Genomic DNA, 12572 nt, shown 5'->3' on the forward strand with positions numbered 1-12572 from the left:
TGTGTTTGTGGGTGGATGATGCCCTGCGCATGTACGTACGTGTGTGTACGTGTGTGTATGTGTGAGTATGTGTGTGTGTGTTGGAATGGCCTCCTCCTTGTTTGGCTGTACTCTCTGTGATATGTAATTATGTCCCATTTTAATCGTTTCTCACAAAAATTCACTGCCTTCTTCCCCCCCCCCCTCAGCCATGGATAGAAATAAGCACCTCTGCTGCAGAAATGTAAAAAAAAAACAAAAAACGTGCCCTTTTTTTGTTAAACAGTGCAAATTGCCATGAATTCATTTTGACTGATGAGAGTTTGGTGGTAAAATGCCAAGCCCTTAAATAATTCTTCTTACCTAGGAATGTATTATTTCGCATTTGAAAGGCAAGGCAAGCATGCAGTCACACCTAAAGCCTCCACTAACAGCTGAGGCATGTTCAACAGAAAGCATTTTTGGCATAAGATGCTGAAGAATCGAGCCTACACTTGTGGCAGTGATTCAAATTCTGCAGCAGAAGGAGCATGCCTGTCTCCTCTCACGAACTGGTTGGTAAAGGCAAAAAGGCAGCGATAAAGCAGACATACATGTGTAGATTTCAGGAAGCTGAGGAGACAAGCCCCTGTCAGAAATTTAGATTCTTAATAAAATTAAGGAAGCAGAGGAATTATTGAGAAGAAATGGGCAGTGCAGGAATGGGCATCTCTTTTACTAGAAAATATGAATTCTGTGTTTATAATGCAGCGCTTTTTGGTAATAAACATCCTTAAACACACGCAATGTTGTGATGTCAGTCAGCAGCTGTATAGCCTTTCCGCTGCAACCATGCACAGACGACCAGAAGAGCTGATAGCCATGAAAGAGCCAGAAAGAAAAACAAGGAAGTCTAATATTAGGACATCTTTTCTCTAGAAAGTCTAAAAAACAAGTGAGCCACTTTGTCAAAGTACTGCTGCTACTTCCCTGGCTAAACCTTAAAAACAACAAAGCAGAGATATGCATGATTCCTAATAAATAAATACATAAAGTGCAATTAACATTGACATGAATAGATGCCAACTTTAAGAGGTTACCTTCTCAAATTGTCTAAAAGTAGCCTGGTGCAGTATTGTCTCCTTATGCTCTGACTTCCTCAAATGGAACCAAGCAAACATAAATGAGGACTGAAGAGCAAATTGTGCGTCTGCCTTGATGTATCAAAGCCAATTTACAGAAAGAAACCTGGAGCATAATTAAGCAAAACCAACTGCAGTCTATGTTGAACTGTTACCTGGTGCCTGATTATATGGGTCATTGGCATTAATAAGAACATTCCTACCACATATTGATGCATAAAATAGATACATTTGTGCAGATTCACTTGAATGTGGCAAAGGAAGTGTCTGATGCTTAAAATATCACTATAGTAGAAATATTTTGTGTAATATTTTTTGACGGTGGGAGAAAGCACAGTTCCTAAAGACTTAATCAGGGTGGCATGAGTGCCCAGCATTCTCTAGTGGGCCCTGCGATCACTGTAGAGCCTGTGGCCAACAGAATAGCAGAATTGATGGGTTCAGACCTGTGCTTTTCACAGAGACCAGGGTCACCACACCAAGAGCACATGTAGTAGATGTGAAAGGGTCTGGAGAAGCTGTGGAGAATGTTATGCTGTCTGAACCATCGTTCAGCGTGACCACTTTGGTGGTGCGTCAATGATGGTTTGGGGAGGCATAACCATAGATGGACACACAGACCTCGACAGGCAACAGGTTGAACTTCAGACTATCCGGAAACTCAGTGACGCCCTGGAGGAGAGGTCCAAAAAACCATCCATCATGTCATTAGGAGCATGCCCTGACATTGTCACAAAGGCTTACAGGCACATAAGAGCCTGAGTTGTTGCAATGAAATTTCGGTAAAAAGGACAAGCCTACTGCATCGTGTTTTCTCTTAGAATTTCAGGGTCTCTTTGAATTTAGCCATCTGTAAGTTGCTATTTTTAATTTCCACCAAATGACGTGGCATCATTTCATTTGAACATTACCCAGTCCATATCAGTACAGATATCCATTGTGATTTTTCCCCCACTGAGATCTGGTGTATTTCTCTGTTACTGCTTATCCTGGTGAACTAAACCAACGGCCTTCTCCGTGTTCCTTTAATGTTTTTGAGCAGTGAATATAGAATAAATCACTGTGGGAATGTATGGTTAAAATGTGATTAGTAGCTAAAGTGCTTTTTGTGTTCGGTAAGACCAGAGAAGTTCTATAGAAATTCCAGTACATAACAATAACTTTAGGTATAGGCTAATGTAATGTTTCAGATGAACTCAAAGTGCATAAGTCTGTGAAAAAACTCTCTAAATAAATGTTCTCAGGAGCTTTTATTAGTCCATCCATAACAACAAACAGAGGCTTAGTACTAATTGCATAATTGTGCTGGGATCAAATACGCATTCAGATAGTTAAGCTACGCTCTAAGTCAGATTTATTTTGTTTCCAGTATCACAAAATCCCCTTTATATTATCTTCCAAACATCATATAAGTTCTAACAGCTTCTATTCCCGCATAAAATATACTGAAATGTAGATAAACTTAGTTTTAGAGAGCAATGGATAAAAAAGACATGAACAAGCAGTCAAAAAACTTCAGCAAAACTTATAAAATGAACACAACCTGAGCCATGTTAGGCACAATGTTTTATCACAGTTGTCCTTATTCTAACCTTTTTTGGAGCACACACACATATATACACAAAAACCTAATAACTGTGCTCAGAGAGCTTTTGTTCACAGCACAGAGTTGTCTTTCTGGTTGCTTTTGGTACGTCATTCAATCACTGCTGCTGACCTAGCCCTGTGCGAGACACTGAGACATTCACTGTGGTTATTATCTGACATGTTGGTATGGAGATGTATTATTCAGTCTACTCAACCAGTGGTTAAGAAGAGAAGCAACAAACACTGTCTGAGATGCCAATCGTTGCAGAGATAGTTCAGGTGTACGCACTTTAGGGAGGGTTCATATTCACATCTGTAACTTATAGCAGGACAAAGCAAGTTTGATGTAATTCAAGCATGAATAAAGGCTGGATTCGTCACAAGTATTGGCTTTCAGAAGGTAGAAGATAAAACCGACAACATTCATTGTTTCTAACAACAGGAAAATAACAACATTAACAACTAAGGAGTTGCTAGTTACTGGGTTCTATTCCACACACTATACAGGGAGTTATGGTAAAAAGAATAAAAACTAAAAACAGTATTTTTTCATTGGCTTCCAGGAAGGCTCAGGGTGAAATGTGAGCTCAAAAAACAGAGGTGGGGTAGAGTGTGTTGGTGCAACAGTGACACCTGACTATTGCCAAAACAAACCCAGTTACACAATAAGTATAGACACGAAGCATCAATTTATGAAAATCATTTAATACTGTTATACTGTTAAAATACATGTTTTCATTTACAGTACACTAAATATCTTTATAGCACCGGCTAAGACACAAAATAACAATTACAGAGGTGAAACAATTGTGGTGGAAAGTCTTGGACACAATCATCCCATTTTATATTTCATGTTTTTGGGAGACATTGAGGATTGTGTTGTCGCTTTATAACTTGCCCTTCTTCTTCATCATCTTCATCTTGGTCTTTCTCTTGGAGTGGGAGTCAATGATTAGCTGAGACTGAAGCTTCAGCGCTTCACGCGTGATGACCTTAGCTTTGCCCTCGTCAGTCTCATTCTCTGCAACAGAAGCGGTGAAGTAAGTAGGGACAGTATGCAGTCATTACTGTTGGTGTGTAAAAGGATACCAACTTACTGTCATGGAGGGGGTCATGTGCTTGATCCACAGGTGGTTTGGCTCTGGTGATGTATGCTGACAGTTTTTCTTCACTTCTTATGTACAACTAATAAAGAAACATCAAGTCAGAAATTAAGATGTTTTTTTAAACACTAAAAATCTCAAATTCCATTAAAAATCTGTGAGTCATAAGCCCTGCCCACATTTAAAGCAATTCACTTACTGGCTTGTGCCTTCTTCAGTGTGTAGAGATACAAAGATAGCAACATAAGATTATAGTTTCATTCTCTACAGGTGTGCAACACTAAACACATGCATCCTTTTCTGTTTTTTATGTCACCAGGGGGAACAATGAGTACAACATTTCTGTAACCTTGCAAGTCACCTCCCAAAATGATTCAATTGATAAATAAAGGGACACTGCCCTGTAAGATCGCAGCTATCATAGGGTGAAAGACTGTTAAGGTTGTACCCTGATAAATAAAACATCAAAGTCCACATTCCTAACAGGTGGACATGTAAAAAAAAACTCTTTGAAAAAAAGTACATGTTTATAAAAACGAAGTTCAAAAATCTTTTTTTCATGCCTAAAGATGATCAAAAATACTTAAGAAAAAAATCCTGATTGAGGTTGTCATAATTCATACATGAAAGGGTTAAGTGTAGTGAGCATGTCAGCATTCTCAGGTTTGGCCTGTGCTTTGATGCAGTGTTTCCTGCTGCAGAAAACAGATGTTATGTTGATGCAGATGATCTTAATTAATGTTAAGAATAATTCAGCTCAGCCTAACAGCACCAGATCTTACATCCTTCAGAAAAAACAAAACAAAAATAACCTTTTTTATATTTAAAAATATTAATACAATTTAACTAATATAATTTGATATTTTATACTTGTTTAAATCTGCAAAATAATATGGAAATAGTAATAACCTTGAAATAAGGTGTCGTAAACCGCCTCTTTTATCACTGTGACAGAAAATGGGATGGCTATCATTAGCTTTCAGCAAGATGCCTAATCTAGACAGATCATCTGTTACATACATTTGTACTGTAGTCTGCTTGCATTAATGATGATTGCAGTAACAAGTGTTGCTGTTTCAATTTTTCAAAAGTTTTTTGTAATGAAATGATTTGATTTACTCAATGAATCATTGCAGCCCTTTTAAATACAGTGAATAAGTTAGTTAAAAGCTTATTGAAATTTAACCACCTTATCACATAATACCAGCTACTTGTTTTATATTATCCAATATGATTCTTAACATAGCCCATGTGTTAGCAGTGGTTACTAGGCTTATGTATGTCTACAACATTAACCCTCTCAGGACCAAATTAAGTTTTTTGTTGCTAATGCACAACCAAGTCCTGCAGTGGTACTTCTGAGTAAAAAAACCTCATAAAATATGTATGTGGGGTAATCAGGTTGTTAGGTCTTAACTGTTGCAAATCTGCAACGTCTGCCTGGAGAGGGTTAACTTGCAAAAGCTAAGATGAACAGACTGATCTTTGCCACACTTCAAATTCTCCTTTAGTAGAGGTACAAAGGAAAGCCAAGTAAAGTTCAACTGCACCAGCCAGGCAAATAAGGCTGGACTGATTTCCAAATTATCAGCTCAGAGTTGCGTCAGTTACAAAGATCGTACCATTTAAAAACGGACCTGTGACCCATATTATCAATGTCATGTTTGAATGTCAGGCAGACTGTTGCATGTTTCCTGTCCTCATATTCTCAAAGTGAGAAGGTGCTGTTGAGTGTTCAGTCAAGAACAAACACTTCAGGTGCCTCTAATGGTTACCTTTCCATCCTGATAAGTAAAGCAAAGAAAGCACAGCAGCTTTTACACAGCAGCTTTTACACAGCTTTATGTAAGCTGTGAAAAGCTCAAGCTCAGACAGTGTTTAAATTTCAAACTGTGACAGTCTAATTATTACAAGTTGTCTGACAATGTTCCCAAACGTTTTCCTGTTAATAGCTCTGATCAGGTGACTCTCAGCTCTTCAAAGGCACCTGTTCATAAGTGTTATACTATATACGTATAATGTTCTAACATTCTCTGTTAATAGAGACACCATGTGCAATGCAATCAATGTTGTGCCCATGCCTTTCCCACTCTGACTACTACATCTTTGCTAGAACTACCTCTGCAAATGTCAACCATGTTTTCTATATCCCATCCAGACTCAGGACCAATGTTCCCTCTAAGCTGCGCATGTGCGCAATTGCACACTGCTGGCACAGTCTCTGCACACAAAAAATCTGCCTTGTGCACAAAAAAAAAATCTAACCTGAATTGCATTGAATCATGCGATTTACATTTGTATATACCGAACTAAACAACGTGGTTGACAGGCTATGACAGCGTCCTTATGTGCCGACACCGGTGTTTTAGCTAGCAAAGTGGCGTGGCTGATAAGGAGTGAAGCCGTTAATGACAACGTGTACAACCACTGGAGATGTGAGCAGGACAGACGGAACAATTGACGGGAAAAGTGTGGACTTTATACCAGTTTTTAAATTGTGTTGATAGGCCACGTTATACCAGAGGGATTCAGTGCTGGCGTGACCACACGTCTGCTGTTGCTCACAGTGGTCCAAGGGACCGCTCAGGGAGTTTGTGTGTTCGCTCAGACACATGAAAAATTAGAGGAAACATTGCTCAGGACCTGTCTTTAAAATAGCCGTGTTGCTACAGAGGGCCTTTGTCTCACCTTGTTTTTTTCCAGCTCCTTCATTATACCAGCCACATCCTTCCCCTGAAGTTCTTTGTGCAGTGACAATAATTTCTTCTCACACTGGGCCATCAGCTCCAGAACAAAGTGATCAGAATCTGGATCCACTTCAGGAACTGTGTCCTCACTCTTGAAGAAGATGAGTGAACAAACATAAAAAGGAATTACACTTAAAAAGCTTTGTGTTTGAGGGCAGAAAAATATTTTAATATTAGGAATAAGTGATAAACTGGCTATTTCAATATTATGACTGGTTGAAATTGTTAGTACCAGTGAGATGTGTTGAAGTTTGTTGGCCAGGTGCTCAACTCCAGCTTGGGCAGTGTGAAGAGTCTTCAAGAGCCAATCCAGTTGCTCTTTGGCTGCATCACACTTCTGCTGCTGAGTCTGCAGTTGCTGCTCAGACTCCTGCAGGGCCTGCTGGTCACTAATGAAACAGAGAAAGAGCAGAGGCTATCAGACAATGTGATAGCTGTTGCATTAAAGTTTTAAATACATGGCTTACCAAATGTATTTTTATTTGCCTCAGTTGCCCTAAATTAACAGCATTTGTAATAACCAAAATCATATTTATGCTTGAGTTTTTGTTGTTATCCATGAATATTCAATTTCATGGACAACAATTCGAAAAAATTAGTAAAGCACATTATTATTTGTGATTAAGATGTCAAATTACTGTTATTTACTTGCATTTCTGGACATAAAAAACATTTTTATGCCCAGTGTGCCGGCTCAAACCTTTGTATAAGTTACACAGAATAAGTTATAAATTATATTTATCTGACTAAATATAATTTTTAGTTCTTGTAGTTCTGTAGTTCTTGACAGATTTCTAAAATATTTGTGTTTTCTTGTTTTTATCACAAGCGTAATAATAGATTTCAACCATTGTCAAGCAGATGTCTATACTTCACCTGGGGTGTTTAGCCTGTCTAAAATATTTCATCTCCTCAAACTGTTGGCTCAGAAGCTCCTTCTCTTCCTTCAGCTGCAGCAGGACTTTCTCATTCTCTTCCTTCAGTTTCAGCAGATGCTGGTGTGTCTCCTCCTGAGAGTTAAAGCACTCCAGTATCTCCTACACAAACACAAAATGGATGAAAAAAAGAATAACAGCAACTACACGGTGTGTACTAGAATCAGTGGGAACATTTATACCTGTGTGTCTGTGACACCTGTGGTCTCGCTGATGCGCCTGAAGGCCTCCTCAAAAGTAGAAATTTTTTTCAAATCTTCTTCTTCCATCCTGGTGATGATGTGCTGGGCCTCACCGCTTAGTTTTTCTGGCAGAGTTATCTGATCCTGCAGGTATTAATCATTCCAAATGTAAATGACTCTTCTTCCCTTATTATTATTTTACCAAAGAATAGGGAGGCCTTCACTGTGGATTAGGTTTAGGCTGCTCTGCTTTAGCTTTCTTTCCTTGTGAAAATCTCCAGTTATTCGCATCCATACATTTAATACCCCACTGATATAATTACGGCTATACATTTCTTGGTAAGTAAAATTCAATACATACATAATGTGTCACCTTATGTCTCTCACCCTTATATCGACTTTTTCAGCCTGGGCCTTGCATTCCTTAACCTTTTTCCTGTAACTTGCTATTATACACGCCCTCTCCTTACTGTCCTTGTAAAGCAGCTCCTCCCGCTTCTGCAACTCATCCTGCAAAGAACAAGAAGAATGGCTGAAAAACTTGTTTCAGTTCACTTAAACTAAATGGAGACAGTGAAACAAACAGATTGTTAGTATGACAGAATCGTATTATTACCTATAATATAGACCAGAAGGAGGTGTCTGAGATAAGTGTGGACAGACATGTTATCCTCAATCATTTCATTTTACCTTCACAAGATAAGATAAGGTAAGGCAAGGCTAGTGTATTAGTGTTTCCAAGTTATAACTCCTAATTTATAATTCCAGCACATCGTCTAACTTATGATAGCAATAGGGAGTGGATTCTAATTCTTACACTGTATCTTGAAACATTTATGCTTTTAACTCATCACACAGGATATATCTTATAGGTCACCTTAGTAGCTTCTTTGGAGAGCTGTTGGTCATTATTCATGATCTGCAGCCTATTCATCTCCTCTCGTTGCTTCAGGATTTCTGCTTCCAGACAGTCCAACTGGCCCTTGTAAGTGAGACTCTCCTCCTGAGGCGGTGAAGGTGGAAAAGTGAGTGAACATGAAATAAACAGAATCAGAAATAAGGTTGTCCATGTGAGAGAAATAAAGTATTTAGATTACCTGACTGTGATCAAGGAATTAAAACCAAATCAAGACAAAATGTGCACTAACACAAAATTTAATTTAAATAATATTTTAATCATATAATCCTTACGATTTTCAACAGTCAGGTCCTATTGATGCTGTTATTTATTGCTAACATTGTATTTAAATTAGGAACTTATCGATTGACATCCTGTAATTACCTTTCTATTTTGTAGTTTTTGATGGGTTATTTTTTTTCAGCAGGTTTAAAAATTCCTGACCTGGATTTAAAATCTCCACCTGTGTATGTAACAGTGTGTTTGTTTGCACTATAAACAGACAGATCACTTGCTCTATTTCTGTCAAAGGGGCTTTTGATGGTGTGGCAGCAGTTATATATACCGTACTTGCTCTTACAGTAGCAATTAAACCACACATAAAAAAAAAATGGGAAAAAAAACCTTAAATGTAAATAAATTTGACTGGTTTCCTTGGAAAACAGGAATCAAGAACTAGTATGTCAATTGAAGAATAAACAGGGACAAAAAGTACAGTATCAAACAGAGTCCCATATAACAGTCAACCAACCGCAGAGTACAGCGAAGATCTACTATTTTCTGCAAAACTGCCAAACAGCAATGAATAATAGACTCTGTACAAAACACTGCTCATGTTCGAGTGCTTCCACTTGCATGCAGGTATCTGCTAATGCATAATGGAGAGTTAACAGCTAGCGTGAATAGCAAAATAATCACTACAAATTTACTGATATTTCAAAAATATCTGAGACAAACCATTATAGGACAATTAACAAATTCTCTAACAAAAATCACATCAAATGAAGATAAGTTTAAGCATTTTCTCACATGCTGGACTTACATGTAAGTGATTTTTGAATTTCAGATAGTTAACCATGATGTTCTTAGCTTCCATGCATTTAAACTGGGTTTTCTCCAGATCATTCTCCAGAGTCCGCAGTTTCTAAACATAAACACAAATCATTGGTCATCGTCATCTATGATCTGTCATTTTGCTCAAGTCTGCAAATGAGCACAACAAACAACAAAAAGTAATCCCAAGAAAATTTGATTTTTTTGGGGGGTCAGAGAGGTAATTACCATGGCATCGTCCTTTTTTTTCCGAGTGCGAGCATCAGAGGATACTTTACTGCTGCTGCTCTCTGATTTCAGCCTCTGGTACTCCATCTTCAACTGATTGAGGCGACGCTGGTAGACCTCATTTGTGTGTTTTACAGCATTGATACACTTCCTCTTGAACAGCACTCCTTCATTTAGCATTTCATTTACCTCCTGAAAAACATGCAGGCGTTTGTGAGGAATGCGGTACAGTCAATAAAACATACAATAAAACTATATTTACTGACACTGTATACAGTAATGAAAAAGAAAGTTTTCACGGGGTTGTGAAAAACTATGTACACCGCTTTCTAGTGGAATTAAGTGGATGAGTAATTACACACTTGATTAACTGATCATCAACAAGTGTGATCACCTGTATATAAACACATTTTGCCAGTTTGCTGGTCCAGCAATCATCCTAGGAGTAGATGCAAATTAATTCTGAGGTCAGGCTGTGCATTGGTCAGAAAATAGCAAAAAGACATTAACCTAATTCTGCTAAAGGATTCAAGGCTTCTTTATTGTCATTCGCATCACATGTTTACATAAGGTGGAACGAAATTACGTGCACACGGTCCCGGAGCGAATGAAACAGAATAAGAAGAAACAATAAGAAGTAATAGGTAGTACAAATAAATGGAGTGCAACAACCTGAGTAATATAAATGCAAGTATTAAAGTAATACAAATAAAATAAATAGAGTACAACAACCTGAGTACCAGTATGGAGTATAGATATAGCAGCAAACGGGCATTATGTAAAGGTGTACTTAGTTTATAGAAATCAGTAGACTGCTGTGAAAACTTTCTTCTATTTAATATAAAATAGGAAATCCCATCTTATTACACTTTGTTTTTTCATGATGTGTATACTGACTTCCTCTCACCTTCACTGTGCTGTTGCAGAAGGCCTTCCCCTCCATATCTCTGTTTTTAAAGGCCACTTTGATTATATGTTCATCAGGCTAAGAGGAAAGACAAGACAATGACTGAGACACATTTGATCTGGATGACTCCATGTGGGGAGTGCAAAGCATTTTTTTTTTTAAATCTCTTGTCTCTGTGTCTTTTATTTTGATGAGTTTTAGTTTATTAAAACACTGCACTTCAGGACACTTTTTTCTAATGTTTGACTTTTACCCAGTAGAAATGATTTTTTAAAAGTGCAGATTAACCTGTATTTTGCTGTCAAAGCCGTGCCCAGGTGCAAGTCACTACTAGCTATACAGACTGACATAAATTAAAAGCAATAAAGCATAAAGAAAAGCAAATGAAGCAAAAAATAAACACTGAGAAACCACTTCTAATTAGTTGTGGTATGTGTGAGATTCCTAATTTTCCTAATGTCAGGTGTTGCTCAAAAGAGATGTACCAATCTATGGATCTAGGGTTAAAACTTTCCTTCTTGATAAAGTTTATAGTTAAGACCCTGGACCCTCCCTCAGTTACCCTGCAATAGGCTTAGAGTGTTTCTTCTTCACTTACCTCCCCTCACAATCAAGTGGCAGTGGCAGAACCACAATCCCTCCTTTAGCCTGGCTCTGCTGGAGGTTTCTTCCTGTTAAAAGGAGGTTTTTCCTTGCTATTGTCACCAAGCACTTGCTCGTAGGGAGTCGTTTGCTTGTTAGAGTTTTATCTGTATTATTTTAGGGTCGTTAGTTTGCAATATAAAGTGCCTTAAGGCAACTGTTTTCGTGATGTGGTGCAATATAAATAAAACTAAATTGAAATAAAATGTGCCCAACCTTGATCTGTAACCTTTATTATTTCAGTAAGTTGGATTTATCCAAATTTCAGACCACTTCCCCACAATTAAAAACATGTTTCATGTTTAGTTTGTTGTGATCTGATCGCCTTACTTACAGCCTTAGTTTCTGCCAGCTGTTTACGCAGATTCTCGTTCTCCTGCCTCAGCTGACGGATGAACTCTTTTTGCTTCCTGGTGGTGGCCTCAGTCCTCTCATAACGTAATGTTTTTTCGCCCTCTAGTGGACAAATATAATACTGCATGGAAATAGGCGATCCATAACTTTATACTTAATAGCTCGCTTATTTTATTCGACTTAATTATATGAATTATAAAGCATTAAGAATTCATGTATATTCATTCGCGCTAAATATGGCAGTTAGCTGGCTGATTCCAGCTAACCCATGCCTACTAGCATGAAATTAAATCAAGGCACCCACTGCATTTCAAACAAACATACCAAGAAATTTGATTTTACGCTGAAGCTCCAGTTTCTGATCAGATATGCTGCCACTGACCGCCATTTTTGTGAGTTAGCACAGAGTGCGCAAAGGAGAAATTATCCCGTATTTCGTTTTAGCTTGAGCTAACCGCAAAATTCCGGTATGTTTTACGTGCACACGTTGCCTAGCAACATGTACATTTATAACGGGACTGAAAGTTAGGGATCTTTCGAGCATTCCTTTTTTTAAAAGCTGTATTTTCTGTCTCAAAAGCCCACAAGTCTAGTAGAATTATTACACTTTCACAATTATTCTAATTATAATAATGTACGTTGTATGGGCTGCTGTACCTCAGAATGAATGCTGAGATTTAACGGCTTGACGGCCGTCGTAGAGACGGTTCTCAACTTGTTCCCTGTAGAACCCTGTTATAGTGTAGTAGTTTTTACCAAGATAAAGATATTTACAAAAATAAAATTATTTTGTATGTGCTATTTCATTTTATGTAAATATTACTGTTATTTGCCAA

At 37.9% G+C, this 12572-nt stretch overlaps 1 protein-coding gene across 2 annotated transcripts; it reads right to left on the reverse strand.

Annotated features, from left to right (window-relative positions):
* Positions 1-3372: 3372 nt before the first annotated feature.
* LOC146708371 (outer dynein arm-docking complex subunit 3-like) lies at positions 3373-12393 on the reverse strand. Of its 2 annotated transcripts, XM_085460226.1 has the most exons (13): positions 12061-12393; positions 11717-11838; positions 10741-10818; positions 9834-10025; positions 9595-9696; positions 8532-8657; positions 8042-8164; positions 7655-7798; positions 7414-7574; positions 6770-6926; positions 6479-6628; positions 3785-3872; positions 3373-3708 (listed from the first exon to the last, which is right to left on the reverse strand). In XM_085460226.1, the coding sequence occupies exons 1-13, from the start codon at positions 12122-12124 to the stop codon at positions 3575-3577; spliced, it is 1641 nt and encodes a 546-aa protein (XP_085316352.1). In that variant the 5' UTR covers positions 12125-12393; the 3' UTR covers positions 3373-3574. The 2 variants fall into 2 exon arrangements, with proteins under 2 accessions (XP_085316352.1, XP_085316354.1); XM_085460228.1 differs by lacking the exons at positions 11717-11838; positions 12061-12393 and adding an exon at positions 11339-11384.
* Positions 12394-12572: the final 179 nt, after the last annotated feature.

The sequence above is a fragment of the Copadichromis virginalis genome, linkage group LG6, assembly GCF_057382275.1.
Source record: "Copadichromis virginalis isolate Kocher_CV1m ecotype Utaka linkage group LG6, C_Virginalis_male_GT1.1, whole genome shotgun sequence".
Classification (NCBI taxonomy): domain Eukaryota; kingdom Metazoa; phylum Chordata; class Actinopteri; order Cichliformes; family Cichlidae; genus Copadichromis; species Copadichromis virginalis.